General features: G+C 38.1%; 1 protein-coding gene across 4 annotated transcripts in view; it reads right to left on the bottom strand.

The window, feature by feature from the left end:
• Papss1 (3'-phosphoadenosine 5'-phosphosulfate synthase 1) overlaps nucleotides 1–22,421 on the bottom strand; it is a 108,506-nt gene that overhangs the window by 5,556 nt on the left and 80,529 nt on the right. For all 4 annotated transcript variants that reach the window (XM_078021838.1, XM_078021836.1, XM_078021837.1 and 1 more), the window contains exons 10-11: nucleotides 22,112–22,380; nucleotides 7,814–8,043 (exon numbers count right to left, since the gene is read on the bottom strand). In XM_078021838.1, the coding sequence (XP_077877964.1) occupies nucleotides 7,814–8,043; nucleotides 22,112–22,380 (499 nt within the window). The remainder of the gene's footprint in view (nucleotides 1–7,813; nucleotides 8,044–22,111; nucleotides 22,381–22,421) is intronic.

Below are 22,421 nucleotides of genomic sequence, written 5' to 3'. Positions count from 1 at the left end.
GAAGGGTCTGCGAAAGGACAAAGAACAACGTACATTTACATATCATCTCTGTCTTTGCTAACTGAAGGAAGTTTACCATAAAAAACCAAGGAGAAAAGTTATCATCTATTCGGTAGATAAAAGACTCTTAAAAAGGGAACATAATACACAAAATCTTTCGTTTATGAACTGTCTTATAAATGTAAAATCAGAATCAGATCTGCAATTCCAGAGGAGACTAAACTGTTTTGCTGCTACTGTTTGTTTTGAAATTGGGGGGATGGACAGATTGTCAGATTTATATATTTATTAAGGGAAAAATCAGCCATCATTTAATATAGCAATTATACAACAAATCCTACTGATTGTGCCTCCTAAAAATGTTTTGAGTCAACCCACTTCTTCGATCCCAGTTGTAACCCACCAAAATCATGCTACCTGTCAGTCATCAAGGATACAAAAACAATAATAAATGCTGGTGAGCATATGGAGAAAAAGGAACTTTGACACTGTTGAGTTATAAATGAGTACAACCTCTACGGAAGTCAGTATGCAGATTCCTCAAAAGACTAGGCATGGAACCATCACATGACCCAAATATATCACTCCTCTGTACTTTTCCTGAAGAATTAAAGTCATCATACTATAGCAATACATGCATACCCATGCACAATTCACAATAGACAAACTATGAAATCATCCCAGGTGTCTATTATGGATAAATAAAGAAAATGTGGAATATATACACAGTGGAGTTTTATACAGCCATAAAGAAAAATGAAATTATGTCACTTGCAGGAAAATAGATAGAACTAGAAACCATTATGTCAACGGAAATAAAACAAACTCAGAAGATCAAGGGTCATATGTCTTTTCTCATTTATGGAAGCTAGAGAAGAAACAGGAAAAGAATGTATGTGTGTGGTGGGGTGGGTCTCACAAAAATCAAAGGGAGATCAGTGGAGGAAAGGGGAAAGTGGTAAAAGGTGGGGTGGGGTGAGAAGAGGGGAAGTGCTGGGAAATTATGTTGGCCAAATTATATTCTTATATTGTGTGCATGTATGAATACCTAACAACAAACCCATCATTATGTACAACTATAATGCATCAATAAAAAAATGTGGAAAGAAAAAACAAAAACCCTGCCTGTACCAATACACGTCTTCACATTGGCCTCCCCCATCTTCCCCTTTTCTAAGCTGCTAGATCATCTTTATATTTTTATGTTCCCTGCAGATAGTTTCAAGCTTATCTTTGGTTTTATAAACATTGTAAGTACCATAATCCACGTCTGCTAATGCTAGTACATGAAGTCTTTACAGGTTTGCCTCTGCTGACTGTGGTTTCTTTTCTTGCTTGAGGCATTCATTGCTTTGTATATTTTGTCATTTTTGACTAAAGTTGTTCATTATGTTTCAAGAATGATTTAATGGAATAAGTCAAGGCCTAGGACTCAAGGTGAGTGCTCCAACAAAAGCCTATTAAAGTCTGCTTCTGCTGAATGCTTTGAAACATGCCTAGTCAACCCCCTAAAAGTAATTTCATGGCTTCAGGTTCTTGTCTGTTTTGATATCACCCAGGTAACATAAGCTGGCGCTTTTTAGCAGAGCTTTGACTTTTGAGTCCAGAGCCTAATACTCTGCTCATAGTCTACTAGGGAAGGAGAATGAGTTGGGTTCTCATCAGGTCCTGCCCTAGAAAAGGTGGAAATAAGTCCCAGGTGAATAGAAGTGTCTCCTGTGGACTGAACAATTTGATGAAGACCACAGTTGCATTACTGCTCCACCTATATTATAAGGCCCTGAAAATAGGTCTACTAGAGCAAAAGCAGCTTCACTGCTCATTCTAGCATTCACTTAATGGTTCTTATTACCTTATCAGCTCACAATACTTTTTTTTGTGAAACTGTTATTTTATATAGCCTTTTTAGTTAGTTGCTTAGGAAAGTTAACCTATAAATTTAACTTACCTTGTTACCAGAAACCTGAACTTCCTCATATCCAACCCACACTGCAACAACATCATCTTTTAAAAATTTCACATCTATTCCAGTTCCAGTTCAAAGGACTGCCTTATCTGGTCTCTTGCTATCTCGTCATCCCTTGACTATGTTCTACTCCATCTTTGGCCTTTTTTTCAAGCTCTCTAAGGTAATCCCCCAGGATCACGGCACATGTTGATCATCTGGTCCAGAATGTAATTATTCCATTCTTTACCACAGGAATTCCTAGTCTCTTAGCCCAAAAGTCACTTGCTCCAGGAATCTACACCTACTGCCCCAGACTCGGTCAGGCAAGTGCCAGCAGTTTCCCCACAGTATTCTGCAAAGCTCTTACCACCCTGAACTATGTTGTCAGTGGTTTACTGTCTGTTTCCTTCCCTAGAATTTATATCCCATGAAGGCAATGACAAAATCTGTTATTGCAAGGTGTAGAGGTACACATCTGTAATCCCATTGACTCAGAAGACTGAGGCAAGAGGATTACAAGTTTGAGACCAGTTTCAAAAAAAAAAAAAAAAAAAAAACAAAAGGGCTGAGCTATAACTGAAGCTCCATGGTAGAATGCTTTGACTTTTGAGTTCAGAGCCTAATACTCTTGACTTGACTATGTTCAACTGTGTTAAATGAATGTATGGGGGAAAAAAAAAGCACAGTATACAAACATTTTGGCAATAGCACAGGTATTATTTTTCTCTTTTTAAAGGCTTTAATAATTTTTCATTCTATTTCATTCTATTTCCAGTACCAAAATAAATAAGTGAATAAACAAATATCTGCCTATTTCCAACTACACTACCCACCCCAAGAATGGCATATATATCGTAAAGGCTCAGTAAGTAGTTACTAAAGGAATAGTGCATAGCAAAGTCAACGTTTTATACCATTTCAATATAATCTATTGATTCCAAGTAAGACAGGGTAAAAATAAATCATATGATTTTAAAAAATATACATAGTAATGCTATCCCTAGTTATGATATAAATGTATGCTAAAACATAGAAGATCACAGATTTTAAACCAGGTCTTATCTTTTAATGGTAATTCCCATAATAAAATATGTTCAAAACCTACAAATACAGGATAAAACCTGTAAACTCATGCAGTAACAATCAGACTTCCACAAAAGAAACAGTACAACTAACAAAACCAAAGTCCTTTATGCATCAACAGAAAACACAGTCCTCTATGCTCTAAAAGACCTGTGTATGACAAAAACTGTGGCAGGAAAGGGAAAGAAAAGGATTCACACAAGAAGTATTTCAATGACTGACACCAGACTTGGAGGTAAAGAGTGAGCTGAAAGGAAAAGTGACTTTACAGTTCTATGTAACAGGAAGAACAATAACTAAAAGAAATTCAGGATTCAGAAATATTATGAGAGTAAAGGTAGTACTGGTTCTGAGCATTTTATATAACACCTAGAACTCTATGCTGAAATATCTACTCTTATGATAGAAAAAATTCAAAAATGGCCCAAATGACCTTTGCCCCCAGTGTTTACCATGATCCCTTGCTGCATGACCAAAATATTATTATTTGGTAGGTCTAACCTTATCACTTAAGACCTTTAAATGGAAAAAAGAAAGAATTCAGTTAGTAGCAAAACAGAAGCCAGAGAAATCTGAAGCATGAGACAGATTCCATGAATGAGGGAGATTCTACTACTGAAATGGAGGGGTCCACAAGGAAGGACCGAACTTGACCTCTAGACATAGGGAGCAATCCTCAGGCAGCAATCCTCAGGCAACAGCTAGTAAGAGGATAGGGATATCAATCCTCGAGCTATAAAGAATTGAATTCTGCTAACAAGGACCAACATGGAAATGGATCCTTTTCAGAGCTATCATATAAGAGGCCAGTGCAGCCAGAGAACTCAGGCAAGCTTACCCAGTCATCTGCGCTAAAGAAATGCAAGAGAATAAACTGGTAGTGTCTTAAGCCACTAAGTTAGTGATAATGTGTTACTTTAGCAATAGAAAACTAGTACTATAAGCAGCTGGGAAACAGTGACTTGTATGTTTAGAGTCATGGCATAGAAAGTCTCCTAGAAAAGTAATAAAAGGAAGATCTAAAAATGCCCTGAAGGACACACATAAGTAGAGTGTTTTTAAAAATGTCACTAACAGGACATGCATTCAAAATTTGAAAGAAATACTCTTTTGGAAACATAAACATACCAGACAATGAACATTCACACCCACTTATCCCTCCCTTTCCACAAGACACTTTCATTCATGGGCACTTAATCATATAAATAAATGTCCACTTATCTATTCAAATACAAATGTTTACTTTCTCAAAAGAGAAAAAAATACAAATAAGAAAAGTGAATGATTTCTATGTTTGTAATGTCAGCAGTCCCAAAACTAAATTTCCTTGAGTGACTATTTTAGCTAATATGAACCTTCTTAACTTTCTAAATATAAACACATGATTTTTATCACAATTCCTATCAATAATATCTTGCCTGAAATCTTCATGATTTTTTTTTCTCCTAAGCCTTGTCTTATACTGGTATTTAATCAAATCAAAAGCTGCAAAATCATTAATTACATAAAAGCTGGCATTGACTAATGACCATTCATCAAACTTAAGGCAACCTCATATGTGCATAATTAATAACTGTGTTTTCTCACTACATCAAAGACTATCGCCTTTCCACAAAATTTTAATCACTTTCCAACATATTCCCATCAACTTAATTATATTTGAACACAAATATAAAAAGTTAGAAAATGAAGGGAGTTTTAAAGCTTCCCAAGTTACAACTTATTAAGATTTAGTAACCAAAAAAAAAAAAAAATTCCAAGGAAATGAGCCACTCATGCAACTAATATAGAATTCATCTTTGGAAAATCTTATGAGAACTGATGTAATTATTTAGCTTTTTGAATGATTAAAAGAAAGACTTAAAACAATATTACACAGATTTAACCAAACATCAAAGTTATCAAGGGCTTACCAGCACATCAGTCAACCACATACAGATGGATTCTAGGGTCCTGCGTGTGATTAAATTAGCTGACGATGCAAAGGGACCACAGAAATGAAATATATCGGCACAAGAAGTGTGAAAGAAAAGCTCAACTTTTTTTGAGGTTAGTTTTGTTTTCTTAACACAACAAAACAGAAATGCACCTAAGTTTGACATGTTTAGCCACTGGCAGTATGATTCTCTTCATTGCTCTCCCTTGCCACTATGTGAGTGAATTAATTCAGTAAATCACAACTCTGAGAACAAGCTGACATTCATAACCGCTTGTACACAGCCTAAACAAATAATCTGTGTGTTGGGTGAGATACCAAAAACACTCTATCCCAGCAGTCCACTTCTGACACTGAGTGTACCATAGACTATAGGAAGGTGCTACTACCCTTCCTCTGGGGGTTAGGTGGGAGCCTTTTAAAAGAATTACCAATGGGTAGACCTCCCCATGGACTAAGTAAATTAGAATGTTTGATTGTGGCCTACATAAAGTTAACCATGAAAGGGCAGGACAGGACCTGAAGCCTTTTAATCCTCCTTTATAATTTTTATTTTAAGGTTTCAATAATCTTATGTGACAATGCAGTTCAAAGTTTACTATAATTGCTTTAATTTTTCTTGTAATTCTTCCTTTTAAAGCTTCAAAAGAGGCACCCCCTTGGTAGAAAGTCAATTTATAACCTTCAGCATACACTTTTAAGGCTATTATTTTTAGTGAAACTATAGTATGTGCATATAAATATACATGCATGCATATATACACTTTTGGGGTGGCAGTACTGGAGAATGAGCTCAGGACCTCATACAGGCTAGGAAGGCACTCTTCTGTCGCAAGCCAGCCATGCTGTGTGTGAGCCACCGTGTATCGTAGCCTAGGGAATAGAAACATCTGGTGTCTGGGAACTACCAGTGGACATTTCCTCTGTGTGCGACTGCCCAGAGACATTGTGAATTCCTGTTCCAATCTGTCAAGTCCCACACAGCACCTGAGATGGGTGTGACCTGACAAGATGCTAATTAACCTGACATCAGCTTAGCAAGACATCAGGAAGCAAGACTGCCTTAGAAAGCTTATCGCCACCTTTGATATCCTCCCTTAAATGAACTACTGGAGCCATTTTTCTTTTGTCTAGTTCCAGCTCCCATGTGGACTGGATTTATCAGGGCCTCTGCTTTTGAAAATATATTTCAGACTCTGTCATTTGTTCTTCACTAATTATCCTAGACCTTACACCCTCCTCGGCAGGAAGAAAATTCCCCAACAAGAAGCTGGCCGTTACCCATACTCTTCCACTGAGTTATGTTCCCAAGTCCTTTTAAAAATTTTACTTTGAGACAGTCTTTGCAAGTTGCCCAGGTTGGTCTTCAACTTGCAATTCTCCTGCCTCAGCCTCCTCAGTAGCTGGAATTACAGGCTTGCATCATTGTGGCCCGCTACACATATATTTTTAAAGGTTTTTCTAAAAAACCAAAAACCCACATGATGTCAAACTATTTATTCCTAGATGTTTGGAATCTGATTTTGTACAAGGATAAAAATGTTCTGGTTAGCTGCAAATTCTGGTGGTTCAGAACTAAGCTGGAATCTGGGTTACAGTGTTCAGGGAACTCATCTAAGAAATGGTTAGGAGTTCTTTAACACTTGCCTGCATCAGATATGAAAACTTTTCGGTTCATTCACTCTCATAAGACTTTCTTTTATTTTTAGCTATAGTTATCACTCAGAAAGCCATCTAAAATGCACTGTCTTCAGAATTATTTGTCATTAAATGAGAAATCAACAAATTCTCCAATCTCCAATGGCAACAATAATATTTCTTTATTTGGGTACTTATTTTACCTCAAAGAAATTAACCAAAAAGAAACATATCTATTTTAGAAACCATTCCTTAGGGTTTAAATCTAGAATTCAAGGCAGGAGCTTTTTAGCCTATAGGTTGAAGAGGGCAATGAAAACTGTTGTTTTAATTTTAAAAAGGTTTCTTTTTCTTTCCTGTCACACTGTGACAAAATGGGCCACATCGAGTGAGGACATGTCAGGGTCAGCATCATTCCTGAATATGGGGCCAGTGTAAAGTGCCACAGAAAAAAGACAAGACACAGTCAATTTTCAGTAGTGCCTGTCAAGAGAGTTGACACTGATCAAAAGTAAACTAATAAATGTATTCTACTTGCTGAATCTGTTTTACTTACTGAGTGTTAATCATAATTTGTACTATAAAAGCAAGTGTACTATACATGAGTCTCAAAACAAGTCTTATGTATAAGCACCTACTGAAATATAAAAATAACTAGTTACTCCAAATCATAGAAAAAGCTACAGATTTTGATATAGGGGGAAATTGCCTTGTCCACCGCCATCATTCCAGAGATTAGAAAATAAGGACAAAAAAAAACCCTTAAAACTTAGGACATAGCAAAGACAGGGCTAGAATGTGTAACTTCTGATTCTACAGCTTCACAGTGCCACTTTGAATGCACAGCTCGCACCACCTATAGAAATTACCTATAGTCAGAAATTACCATAACTTTGTCAGTCAACGGGAGATACATATGTGCTCAATACCAGCAATAATTTGTACTAACAGTTGGTAGCAGACATGGTAGATACAGAACTCTCAATTTTGCCTTTCAACTCAAAATTCCTGAAACCATGAACAATAAAGCAGGTTCAATTTTTATGTACTTCTAACTTTTAAATGAGAGATGAGTTGCCTTATTCTGAGTGGGTGCAACAAAGCCAGTCATCAGAACAGTTGTAAAGATGAAGTAACACTCAAAAGCCCTGGAAGCAGCTTGGACTGCAAAGGGCTACACAGATTTGTGCAGAGAATGCAAAACTTACTGTTCAGAATCATAGTAGTCCATGCGCTTCTTCTTCTTGTTGTAAGCTGCAACTCGGAAGGGAACTATTTCCAAGGTGATTAGGCCAGGGGCCATTGTCAGCACTTTGGCACCATGGGTTGGCTCATAAAGATCCTTCCCTGTTTCCGGATGAGGCATGCCAGCAGGATCTCGTCCAACAATGTAAAAATTGGCTCCTGCCACCATCCTTGCTCGGCAATGCCACTGCACCTAGAATAAAAGTTTACATATTAGATATCTATACTTTTATGACCAAGTACTGAAAAGTAGTAAATGGATAATAAATACAGGTACTTGCATTTTTTTAAGCAAAGTTTTAGAAGTGCAGTATATAAGGGCAATCCCTTAACTGAATTTCCATAATTGAATTAGTCATACTGAAAGGTTTCAGATTTTTTTGGGGTAAGCTCCTATTTTCTGTAGTGCTGTGGATGGAACCCAGGGCCTTATAGATGCTAAGCAAAGCAAGTTCTCTACCACTGAGCTGCACCCCCAGCCCTTTGACTTTTTGTGACATCTCTACTGGTACATACTTCTGCTACTTTATCTAGACTCTGTCACATACTACATAATAGAGACATTATTTTCACATCATTTAGATTTCCTACTATGAAAGATGCTGTTTTGTTCTTATTCTACTCTTTTTACTCCAGTGACATCAATATTTTTGGTAAAATCACTTGTAAAATGGAAATTATAATGGTATTTATCTCATAAAATTTTAGAGGAAAAAAATGAAACATGAGGGCTTGGAGTCATACATGGTACACAATAAGAATACAATAAATGCTAGCCATTATCAGCTTTATTATTCCCCTCCTTATACAACTGCTTGCTTTTCCTAGTCAATAATTACCTTGACTTTCTGTCCCTTATTTTTCAGTACTTGTGTTTCTATGTACCGTGCTGCATCCTTCTTTGTGAATACACAGTTATACCACTCCCATCCTCCCTGGCAGTGTGACCATATGGCTGAATTCTGGCCAAAGAACAGAGCCAAAGTCATATGTAGTACCTCTAAATGTGGCCCATAAAGGCCCCGCAGCACTACGGTGGTTCTCTTTCCCCATTTGACAGCTGAACAGAGAGAACCCCAAGCTCCTGTAACTGAATCTTGTTCTACTTGAGCACTGGTATGACTTGCATTGAGCTGTGCTAGTTCTTTATGAACAAGATGGTAAACATGATGCTAACAGACTTGGTTTCCACACACAGGTGCATGCTACACCTTCTTCCACCCACCCTCGAGTCCAGCTCTTCATGAAAATTCTGGTCATTCCCCTTTGTTCCCACACAGAAGACACATCAATGGCCTCTACTAATTCAGATTCAGAAATTTTACCTAGGGATCAAGCAGACTTTTAGTATCAATTAATTACTCTGCAACTCAAGGAAAAATATTTTCTACCTCATGAATATTAGAAGCTGCTTCTACTGAGTTAAATGAACTTGATTTGTTCATTAAATATCTCTCAAACACCAAAATACTGGTAAAATGAGAATGTCTTGACTTAATTTTAATGTTAGGAAGTTCAAATCATTTAATCCAAACCCTTTTGTAGTTTTAAAACAAGAGAGGAAACTGGAGAGCTCCCATCCCCCACAAATTAAGCACCTTACTATGGGGTTAGTTATGCTCTATACTGTGGGCAGCAGCTAGTTCTAATTGAATTTTATAAAAATTATCAGAAAACTCAACTCACCTCTTAGACTTCTATAGGTTATATGAATAAATTAAATGTGAGTAGAACAAACAGGGTATCAACATTCTCCTATAGGCGACTAACTTCAATTTACATTTTAGTGAATGGTTTTCCAAGGAGAACTACTTTAAAAATTGTAACCAACATGAATAAATAGAAGGCCTATTGTTGAGTCAACTTATAACCTGAGAAATTAATAACCTTTAACCAAGAGGGTGCAAAGCAAGCGAGCTACAGAGATTTCCAGTTAGGAATGCAGACTTCGGAGTCAGGCTATCCTAGGTGACATGCTGCCGAGAAGAGGGGGCTGAAAACCAGGAAGCTGCCTGTTTATCTCCCTGGCAGACTTAGGTCAGGAGGTATTATCTTGTGATGCCCAGAAGTCAGCATGGTGTCTGAAGGAATACAAGGCAATTTCTAAAGGTTTTCTAGAAAGCCTTGTAAGAGTCTGTAAACGGTCAATCAACAACAAACGATTTATTTTCTGCTTCACTTGTATCTATGAGCCAACTAACAAATACTATTATTTTCTGATTACAAAAGTAATTTAAATCATATGTGGCAAACCCTGCTGTTCGTCTCTGCAAGTATCACTCATCATCTCCCTAATCTTCCTATTCCTCAATGGCAGAAGCTTCCTCACTCTGGGAAGGATGAAAATGCCAGGTCTTTGCTCTCACAGCCTTCCTAGGCACTCACCAAGAGCATCTGAGCACATAAAGGAACCCACAAGGGTTCTGCTGAAGGTTTCTGTAAACTTTTTTCTTCCCTAAATCTCATTTATCTGAAAATGTCTTTACTTCACCTTTACTTTTTAATGATATTTTTGCTTGAATATAGATTAAAAGGCTTTTTTTTACTTCACCCTTTTTTCTTCTTTAAATTTTTCTTTAACTAATTTTGTCCTATTAGAACACACAGAAAATCAAATTGAACTACTATGTATAACCAGAAACTCTAATAAAATATATATTTAAAAAACAACAACAATAAAAAATTTTGAAACCAGGCACACCTGTGACCCCAGTGATTAAGAAGGTTGAGGCAGGAAGATCACAAGTTGGAGGCCAGCCTCAGCAACTTACCAAGACCTTTTCTCAAAATTTAAAAATTCTAAAAAGACTGGGGTTATAGCTCAGAGGGATAGCACCCCTGGACTCAATCCTTTTAAAAAAAAACACTTAAATTGAGCAATAAATATATTATGGTAACTTTGAATATTTGTGCTGTGTTTGCAGAATTGGAAACTTGAGACTTAGTGGGTCAAGATATTACTCCACTTCTTCTGTTTCTTACTGAGAAATCAGCCATCATCCTATTGCTCCTATGGATGAAATGTTCCCTCTCTCACCCCTATCTCCTTTTCTCTTTACAAATAATTTTCAGCTGAATAATTATATATGCATATTTTATTGTTTTTCCCTTTGGATTCATCCTGAGATTCACTATGTTTCTTAAATGTGTAGGTTTTCCCCCCAATTTTTTTTCCTTTTGTTAAAATAAGTTTCTGATTTTCGCTCATTGACTTCTTCTGCCAATTCTAGTCTACATTTAAGGGCATCCAGTAAATGCTTTCACTTCAGATACTATTCTCTTGGTAATTCCAACATTACTGCCATCTCATTGTATGTTTTTAGTGACAGCTTTTATTCTAGATCAGAAGTCACATTTTCCTGCTTCTTTCCAGTAATTTATTGTTGTATGACGGGCTAGTAAATGATTTAAGGAATCTGAATTGCATTGTTTTCCTCTGGAGTATTGAGAGTCAATTCTAGCAAGCAGGTAACTGAGTGACATCTCTCCTTATCTTTTTGTGGCTTGGCTTTAGACCTTGTTGGGTGGGTCTGGTCTAGTTTTTTCTATCATTTATGAAACAACTGTCTCTTGACTTCAAATTTATCCCTTGGTACCCACTCAGAGATGACAGATTGAATATTTTAAGCATTTCTTCTTTACAGTGAGCATGATGCTAATTTTTATCAGTTGAAGACATTGCAGGAGAAGGCTGCTTCTCCTCCTGGTCCTGGTAAACTACATTTTACTTTTCTGGCTTCTACTGCATGCTCTGTCAGTCGTGACTGTGTAGAGAACATCTGATGGCACTCTGCTCCGGCAGCTTGCTGCACAATCCTTCTCACAGACCTCAAAGCCCTAGTCTGAACTCAGTGACCAGATTGCTGCAGTCCTCCTCCCATGGACACAGGGCCACTCCAAGCCTTGCCTCAGCAGGGGATCCCTGCCTCCCACTGCACGCTGCCAGCCTGTGCTCACATGTGCCCCAGATGGTTGTTTCTGTGTCCAAACCAATATATATTTCACCCACTGTGCATCAAGCACAAGTGTGCTCCTGACACCAACTCACTCCAAGTTCCCGCTCAGCAGCCTGAGCTACATCTGAGCCCTAGAGTACTATTTTCTGCTCTCTGGAATCTATGAGCCAATTCTGGTCCAACAATCCAGTGAAATTCTCCACCATACAGTAGGCTGAAACCATACCTTCTTCAAGGAGGTCTAAAGCCCAGTCTTAGGAAAGGTTCTAACTGGACTAGACTGCATCTTCCAACTCTGACCTGTAGTGTCTCCACGTCTCCCTCAAACTCACTGCAGACACTCTACCAGGCCTTGCAGAGTTGCACAAGCACAGTCCAATGGATGATGGAAAACACTCTCAAAATCCTGTGCTCCTCTCTGTGTTGCCCTCCTCTCTCGGTAAGCACTCAGCAAGTGAGCTGTTCCACAGCCATGATTCCAGTCTCTGCTTCCCAAGCTCGGCAAGACCACTGTGCTTTACTGGGTTCCAACTGCCTGGCGGAGGTCAGGAGACTGTCTCCAGGCAGAGAACCAGGGGTCACGGAGTAGTGGGGTTTTTTGGGTTGTTGTTGTTTGTGTTTTTTTTAATCTCTCAGGACCATATTCCTATTCTCCTATTTTCCAATGTTTTGATTGAAAGTTTCACTATTTAATTTTACAGTTATTAAAAATAAATAAACAGCAAAAAATAATACAAAACAGAGAAAAGGTAAAAACATGAATATTTCAACAATGAGAAAATCAGATAAAGTGCAACATGTTCTCTTAATGAAACCCCATGACACATATGTGAAAATGAATGAACTACAGCTATACACACAACCACATGGAAGAATCCTGGTAACATAAAGGTACCTGAAAGTACCATAAGCAATGAAAGCAAGTCCAAAAGAACAACATATAGCATTATACCTTTCTTTAAAAGTTGTAAAACAAGTAAAGCTAATAAATAGATCATTTAAGCACATGTACATGTGATAAACTGTGTGTGTATGGGCACACGCAAGGGTGTGTGTATGCACAGACAAGGAAAAATATACAAAATTAAAGACCCTGATTACCCACTGGAGGAAAGGAATGGCAGGAGAGACATGGGACTATTAGAAGTACCTGGTAGATATAAGTTATATTTCTCCGAGGCAATTCATAGTTCTTCAGTAAATGGTTTTTAAAAATATCAAATAATTGGACATGGTGGTGCACACCTGAAATTCCATCAATTCCAGAGGTTGAGGCAGAAGGATCACAAATTCAAGTCCACCCTCAAGCAACTTAGCAAGACCAAAAGAAACTTAGCAAGACTCTGTCTCAAAATAAAAAGGGCTGAGGATAGAGCTTTATGGTAAAGTGCCCCTGGGTTCAACCCCCAATACCAAAACAACAAAAAATACAAATGAATATATGATTGAAATCTTAAAAGAGCAATCAATTCATGAATAAATGATTATGATAAAGTACCATGTACCACAGATTATGACCAATCTAATTTGATGTACCTGAGGCCCATGTAAGATCTTTTTAGAAAGCAGTATTAATTTGTATCCTTGCCATGTATTACTTTTTCAATGTAACAGGAACATGGTAGAAAACTTACTGAGGTTCACATTTCACAACAAAGATTTTGGATGCAAGACTGTGAATCTATTTAATACTACTCAAGAAACTTGTAAATAAAATGAATGAGTAGAAGACAGAATTATCAAAAACCCCAAAGAAATTTAAAACTACAACTACTATTTGGGAGTGGTATGGCTTATATAGTTAGGCTCAGATCTCAAGAAATAAAAAGTCCCTGTAGATTGTTGGAGCTTCTGGAAATGTTCACAGGTAAGAACAGGTTTATAGCCTAACAGATACCCTACTTATTGCTCCAGATACTGGTGTAAAACAAGGCATTCACATAGCAATATGTCCCCATTGTCCCTGTTTAAGGGCATCTACTCATTTACACAGAGTCAGTTTATACCAAGGAGTCATTTAACAGTGCATGGATAACTTTCGTGATAAAACAAAGTACCACCTCCAACAAATGAGTTTTTTGCCCAAATGTAATTGATAATCCTCATTAAAACTTCATGAGCCTTGGATATAGCTGTTCATTATACATAGCCACATTCCAAATTGTACCTTCCTCTTAGCACTTCCACGTAACAGGTCTTAGAAAGCATCATTTGTTCTTTATAAACACAGATTTAGTATTTAATGAGGTGAGACATACAGAATTTCCTATATTGCCATTGAACTCCTCACATGGTTAAAAATGTACACTGATAATACCATTTTAGCATTAAAAAGTTAATTCTACCCCAAATCTTCCTCTCACCCCATTCCTAAAATGGAATTTAGGAATCAAGACATTAAATCTTTATAGACTGGAAAATCAGGAACATCCTGTTGATAATCAAACAGTCTTAACAGCTGCTCATTGTTCTGAAAAGCATCTGTGCTAAAGAAACAAATCTGGTATCAATGCCTTCTAAATGACCTACAGAAAACGATTAAAGGAAGAATCATTGTTTTTATTTTATTATTATTAGTTGGCAAATAAGTGTTACTGGCAGACTTCTTCCTGATGTCACTAGAAAAGCTACAAAAACAAGGGTGTGTGTATGTGTGTATTATTATAAGAAAATGCTTCACTTAAAGGTTTGCAAATGCACCAAATAAGTCAAACACACAAGTGATGGATTAAAGAAAAAGAAATGGAAAATGGATAGCTTTCATAAGCCACTTACGCTAACAGTTTAAATACTGCCAGGTCATAAGCCTTAAAACATGTAATGGTTTAAAATATGAAGATGTTTACTAGAATTTCCAAACTTTATAACTTAAAAGTTCAGATGTTAAAACTGCCTTTTGCTCAGGCACCAGATCTGGAGCTTCCTGATGAGAACCACATCTCTTAGTTCATAATTTACATTTTGAGCAGAGGTCTACTGACAAATACAACTTTAGTGTGACTGCGTACTCTTCCTAACAAATAAGGTACTTCTAGGCATTTGGTGGCAATGAAATGAGAGCAAAGGCGGCACCAGCCTGTCAACCAGGCCCACTGCCGTCCCAGCTCTGCATCTCTTTGGTCTTAAGGCTGACAAAGACCCTCCTCTTGACTCAACTTTAGTCAGGCTGATGTGGGTACACTAGTCTTGTCCCTCAGTGTCCATCTTTTTGGGGGACTGCATTACCCTGCTATAGCAAAATTCTTGCTAAGCCTGTTCATTGAGAATCCCCCACCTCCATATTGGATGGTCCTCCATGTCTGCTCAAATTCCTCATCCTCCATGCACCCCAGGTGACACGTGTTGACTTAGCCTACTTTCACCAAGAATCCTAACTACAACTGTCAATATCTAATGTTTTTTTCCTCAGTCATTTTCTGTCCCCCGAGCCTTCCCTGCTATTTTGCTATAAATCCCCATTTGTCTGCACTGTATTCAGAATTGAGTTTCACTATCTATAATGAAGTCTCTCTTCCCCTGTTGCAATAATTCCTGAATAAAATTTGATTTTACTTCTATCCAGCTCAGGGTTTCTTTGATAGAGATTAAGTTACTTTCTCTGAGTTTCAGTAACCTCACTGGTAAAATGGGAAAAAAATGTGTATTTCACAAGCATAAGTTCAGTGTGTGACACATATGCAGGCATTCAAAAATGGCTACTTTCATTTTATATAGTAATAACTTTTTTATTATTAAACACCACACGGCATTTCAATTCAGGCTGTAGATGCAAGCTCTGACTTGAAGCCTATGAGAGGTAGGCCATCTCAAGCTTTCTGCTACATTCAAAACTCCAGGTCTTCCAAAAGACTTCCAAAAGACTGTTTATTGAGAATCCCCTACCTCCATATTGCTATATATATGAAGCAGCCTTCAGATAGAGACAGCTCCCTCATGTGGGAACAGAATAGGTAACTGGGAATGTGCAGCACAGTGATTTTTCAAGCACGGTAATTTTTCAGTGTTTTTTTTTAAAGGCAACCAATAATATTAATTCCATATATGGACATGAGTCAGGCAATGTGGTGATTTACGTTTAACCTATTTACTCCCAGCACCAACAACAAAAAACATGGGCAGGTGTTACTACCAACATGAGGCAAGTATCAAAAGAATACAAGAATAAGAACGCAGACTATACAAAGAATATCAAACCACCACTGTAGGCTGGGATAAATGTTTGACAGTCCCTCTGTCACTGGAGAAAGTCTACCACTGATGAATACTAGCCAGAAATATCCTCACTCATTCTTTTGGAACTCCTATATCAATTTACTTTCAGTCTGTTTTCAAAAAATAAAGTATCCACATATTTTAAAAAAGATTTTAACTAATGTTAATAATAGTAAAACCTCTGTGAAACTGCACAGCATGGTTCTGGAGTCAGATTACATAGGTTCAAATTCCTATGACTACTACTTCTACTACTATCTGAACTTGAGCAAGTTCCTTATCTGTAAATCACAAACAATTGTAATACCTACTCTCATATTATTGTTATAAAGGATTTTGTTAATATATGTAAAGCACTAAGAATATTGCCTGATAAATACAATAAAGTCAGTAAAACTGCTATTATATTTTATTTCTTCATCATTATCTATTAACTGCAACTCATTTACTACACATCTCCATTTCCTCTTCAGTGAAACTGGTCCAATGAGAAGAATTTTGTGGCTGGTAAAGAAACAGTGAAAGTGTTAGAGTGCTTGGCTAAACAGGACTAAAAGATCTAAATGGCTAACATAAAAGAGGATCAAGTTTGGTGGGGTCACACTGCTGATGGGAGTATAAAACAGTACAGTCACACTGGAAAACAGATTGGAGCATCATCTAATGCTGAACATAAAAAGCACACTCCATGACCCAGCAATCCCACTCCAAGCTACAGCCAGCAGACACGTTCACAAGAAGGCATCGCTGGAATCTTCATGCCAGCACCACTGTTCATAGCAAAAACCCAGAAATGGCCCACATGGCCCTGAAAGGAACTGGGTGAAATCCTACAACAGAACACGACCCAGCACTGAGAATGAACATTGTGTGCTTTTCTAACTTCCTTCAATACAAAACTAACTACAACAAGAAGGGTAATTTTTTTCACAAGCAAAATGGGAACGTTAAAAAAGCCAGACACAAAGGAATGTATGGTTTCAGTCACAGAAGTATCATGACAGGATGGACTGAATATAGTTGCATAGGGCTCAAGTTCCCCCAGGTCAGGAAGAGTAGTCCCCAGCTCCTTGGATTGCTGCCAATAGACACCCAGCAGGGACTGCCCTCTTTAGAGAGGACGCTGATGACATGAGCAGCAATGTCAACACGTGCCCCTCCTTAAGCAGCCAAAGCCTGGTTGGCATGGACTGCAGGGTCTGTGTCTCATGCAACTCAGGATATCTCTGAAGGGCCTTTCCAGAACTTCCCTAGGGGCAAACTGTAGGCCTCCACGGACTGAGCTCAACTTTTCCCTCTGCTCAATCCTGCTCCTTTTCTTTCTTTGTCTTCCTTACACAAGTGTTGATTTTAAGAGTTTTCCCTAATAAATATTCTGAATCCTATTTTTACCCTCTGAGTCTGCTTCCCAGAGTACACAATCCTCAACAGAAGCAAAATGTGTATATAACATCAGGTGCAAGGACAGAGACTACTGTGGAGAAGGCACGTACAAATTAAAGGGGGCAGGAAAAAAAAAAAGCTTTTGGCACTGATTGAAGTCTTTTTCTTAAAATCTGGGTGCTGTTGATATGCTTGTGTTCAAATAATAAAATTTATTTAATTGCATGCAATGTGTGCTTTTCTAACTTCCTGCAATACAAAACATGTACGTTTTCATGACTTCCTTCAATATGAAGTTACAGTAAGACAAATTAGAAAATGACTAAGAATAAGACAGAAACTTAGTTTTACTTGTACATCCTTTAAATGACCACTCAAGGTGTACACACCTGATTCAGAGAAGTCTGAAAAGGACTAGGCTGAAATTACAGCCCAGCTGGTAGCAAACCAGGCCAGATCCATGCCTCTACTCCTTGGCAACATTTTTGTGTTACTTTTATTAGACCATGCTTTTGAGGGTGGTGACCAGAAGCTAATGCAGGTTCTGCTACAGCCAGGCATTGATGGAGTTCAGGTCATGCTTCCACAAAACATATCACCTAAGCATCTAAGAAAACAGCAGAAGCAGGAAGGCCGCTCTCACCTCTCTCCCTCCTCATCCCTGAATAAAGCCATAAAACCCAGCTGACTTTACCCTGAAGTAGGTCATAAGACCCTCACATTCCCAGATGTCTTCTCTGTACCCAGAGGAAAGGAAGATTCCTGAAGACACAGAGATATAGAGAAGAATCTGAGCCAACAGGCCTAGCCAAGTTCCCAGAGGGGTCATCATTCCTTTTTCCAAGATATTCCTACACGACTGACTGTCCACTCTTCATCTTGGACCTTGGAATTAAACCGGAGACCCTTCATCTATTAGAAGGAAAATGTAGGCGCAAATCTCCATCATGTTGGATTAAGCCCCAAATTCCTTCGTAAGACTCCTGCGCAAGAATTAAAATCAAGAATCAATAAATGGGACGAATTCAAACTCAAAAGCTTCTCAGCAAAAGAAAGAACCAGTGAGGTAAATAAAGAGCCCACAGAATTGGAGCAAACTTTTACCACTTGGCACATGAGATAGAGCACTAATCTCTAGGATATATAAAGAACTCAAACTCTTAACACCAAAATCATCATCATCATCATCAAATCAATAAATGGGCCAATGAACTGAGCAGACACTTCTCAGAAGATGATATGCAATCAATCAACAAATATATGAAAAAGTGTTCAATATCTGTAGCAATTAGAGAAATGCAAATCAAAACCACTCTAAGATTTCATCTCACTTCAGTCAGAAGGGCAGCTATTAAGAATACAAACAACAACAAACGTTGGCGAGGATGTGGGGGAAAGGGTACACTCTTACATTGCTGGTGGAACTGCAAATTGGTGCAACCAATCTGGAAAGCAGTATGCAGATTCCTTAGAAAACACGGAACCACCATTTGATCTAGCCATCCCACTCCTTGGTCTATACCCAAAGGACTTAAAAACAGCATACTACAGTGACAAAGCCACATCAATGTTTATAGCAGCTCAATTCACAATAACTAAACTGTGGACCAACCTAGATGTCCCTCAATAGCTGAATGGATAAAGAAACTATGATATATACACAATGGAATAATACTCAGCATTAAAGTGAATAAAATTATGGCACATGGAGGTAAGTGAATATCATACTAAGTTGGAGAATATCATACTAAGCAAAGTAAGCCAACCCCCAAAAACCAAAGGCCGAATATTCACTCTGATAAGTGGATGCTGATCCATAATGGGCGGGGGCAGGGAGCATGGGAAAAATGGAGGAACTGTGATTGGGCAAAGTGGAGGAATGGAAGACTTAGGGGTAGGGGTAGGAAAGACAGTGGAATGAGAGGGCCATCATTACCCTAAGTACATGTATGAAAACATGAATGGTATGACTCTACTTTGTGTTCAACCAGAGACATGAAAATTGTGCTCTATTTGTGTAATGTGAATTTAACTGCATTCTGCTGTCATATATAACTAATTAGAATAAATAAAATTTTTAAAAAACCTTAACATAGAATTCACAGGATTCTCTTTCTTTGGGTCTTTGTTTCCAAAAGCCCCTGTGTCATGTAAAACTTGTACTAAGTAAAGGTGTCCTTTCCTCTGGTTAATCTATCTTTGTTATAGGTGCCTCAGCCTTGAACCAGAATGGGTGAGGAAAGACATCTCTTACCACTTGGGATCAATGATTCAGCTTTGCCCTGCAAGAGGATGATGCTAGGGTAAGCCATGACCTTTAGGTTCCTTCTCTTCAAACTTCCTTCACAAATACCTGGCTCTGAAGTCAGAAGACATAAACATCTTTCCAATTTAAACAAAGGAGTATATCTGGCCCTATATAGTACTCTCTCAAAGAGGAACTTCTGTTTACTATGACTGTCTGTTTTATTATTTTTCTATTCCTCCATTCTTACTTTTTAAAAAGTAAATTTTAGTTCATTTAATTGAGATAATTTCATATCTCTTCCACTTTTAAATAGGCAATATAAGAAATAGAAAGAGGACAAAATAGGCCCTAAACAGGGGAAGGTAAATTCCTTCATTTTCTCAGATGGCTTTTAATGGGATTATTGATCTTAAGCCCATTCCCAATCCTAAATCCATTTGGGTCATTCCCACAGTAAAAAATAATTCTCCTTTAATTTGAGAGAATATCAGTTAAAATATCTTCCCCTTCAAAATGATATCGAGGGGCTGGGGCTATAGCTCAGTGGTGGAGCACTTGCCTAGCATATGGGAGGCAATGGATTCGATTCTTAGCACCACAAAAAAAAAATAAGTTAAATAAACAAATAAAGGCATTCTGTCCATGTACAACTACAAACATATATATATATGTATGTTTTTAAATGATACCAAAGATGTCATCAGCACTAAGAGAGGTTGAGAGAACTACCAGAACATGAGATAGAGCATTAATCTCTAGGATATATAAAGAACTCAAACTCAAATTTTGCAACATTTCCAAAACAAAAGGCTTCTCTTTGAAAAGCAAGAACTAAAGATCAGGGTAGTATCTAGGGAACATGAAGGGACATCACTGGCCAGTTCTTAAAGAGAGCGGAATGTGGAGCATTACTTGACAAGGGAGTTTCAATGCAATGTTTAGGCTGGCCCTGAAAGAAGAGTCAAATACAACTTCATCTTTTATCCTGTTGTTATTGCTTCTTTTGTCTGTTTTTCTCAGATAAAGAGGTAACAGAGTATACAACCCCATAACTAAACTCCAATAAAAATGTTTAGGCTTGATCCCAAAGAACAGTTAAATGTCTTGGATTCCCTTTGAAATTGTTTCTGGAGGAGGACATCACAGAGTTTATATGACTGAATTACTTAGATCTTTTTAGAAAGGGTTTGCCTCTCAGATAAACTGAAGTGAATTCATCACCCTTCAAGGCAGGGATGAAAAAGAATGCAATAATAATGTGCATTCCATTCTTTATCTTGAAAAATCAACAGGAAGATGACTGAGAATTTCCCACCCACTCTTTTTGAGGTCACTCACTGATTTATTCATTCATTTAGCAAATATTTTTGAAAGCCTACTTTGCCTTCAAGCTAAAACTTAATCAAGTCCTCTTCTTTACATATGGATATAAAAAAAAATCTCAATCATTCCTTTTGACCAAGAAGTAGAATTCCAGAACCACCCCACCCCCAATTTCAAGAAGCAATTTTACCTCTCACTCAATTATGCTCCAATCATTCACAAAGAACAGATGGAAAACATTCTGAACCTTTTTCTAAGATACTGAATGCATTTTGTATTAGAGGATGAACATGCTATAGTTTGGCATGGAATGTCCCCACTAAGGCCCATGTGTTGGAGGTTTGGTTTCCAACTTGTTACATGTAGAAGCTGGTGGAACCTCTTAGAAGTAGGGCTTAATGGGACATCTTCCAGTCACTGGGGTCACATCTTTGAAGGGAACTGTAGGACCTGAGCCCCTTCTCCTTTCTTTCACTCCCTGGCCATGACATGAATGGTTCTGTTCTACCATGCACTTCTGCCATGATATGTAGCCTATACCAGCGGTCCAAAAGCAGCTGAAAATGGATTAAAACCTCTAAAACATTAAGCCAAAAGTCAAACTTTCCTCTTTATAAGTTAATAATCTCAGATATTTGTTATAATGAGAGAAAGCTGACTGAAGATACCATGGTTTTTCCCCCCACTGAAATTCCTTTCATTCTTGCAAATTTAAATAAAACAAAAATAAGATAAAATCTGTCAATTGGAGACAGTGACGAAGGATTTTGTTAAAGGAACAATATCAACATTGCTAGAGCTGTGTCTGTAACATGGCCAGGAGTTACAAGAGGGCCAGTGTCACATCTTCCCAGCCTCACCCAGGCTTCTATCTGCAGGGAATGATCTCACCCTCAGAGCTGGTACCAAGAATCACAAGAAGAGTAAGAGAAATCTCTCCAACCTTCCCTTTCCCAAGGAGGCTGCTTCTTGGGGGCTACAGGTGGGGAACATCCCTGCCAATAGGAGAGTATTTGGGAACACTGAATATTTGGAATAGACCCTCCCATAACAGAGAATCAACAGGTGAGCTGGTGACACTACTGTGTCAGTAAGAGTGGCTTCACACTGCTGCAGTGAAAATCTCAAAATCGGCCTACCTCAGTCGGCCCAGCATACATCATGGGCGACGGGAAGATGGCCACCACTGTGCTTTCAGGATTCAGGACTCCTTCCTCCAGCACAGCAGCATGTTGCTTCATACGCCACATCAAAGGAACATCGTCATCCTTTGTCCAGCCACCAAGGGGGTGAAGGAGGAGGACAGGGCGCCGGTAGCCCCTCTCTAGAAGCTGCTTATGAGTGTCCTGCATTAACAGAGCATGTCCATTGTGCACTGGGTTGCGTAATTGAAATGCAAAGACAGCATCTGAAAAGAGAATTTCCAGAGTGAAGAATTTCTAATATGAC

The sequence above is a fragment of the Ictidomys tridecemlineatus genome, chromosome 9, assembly GCF_052094955.1.
Source record: "Ictidomys tridecemlineatus isolate mIctTri1 chromosome 9, mIctTri1.hap1, whole genome shotgun sequence".
Taxonomy (NCBI): domain Eukaryota; kingdom Metazoa; phylum Chordata; class Mammalia; order Rodentia; family Sciuridae; genus Ictidomys; species Ictidomys tridecemlineatus.
This window is presented reverse-complemented; position numbering and strand designations above follow the sequence as displayed.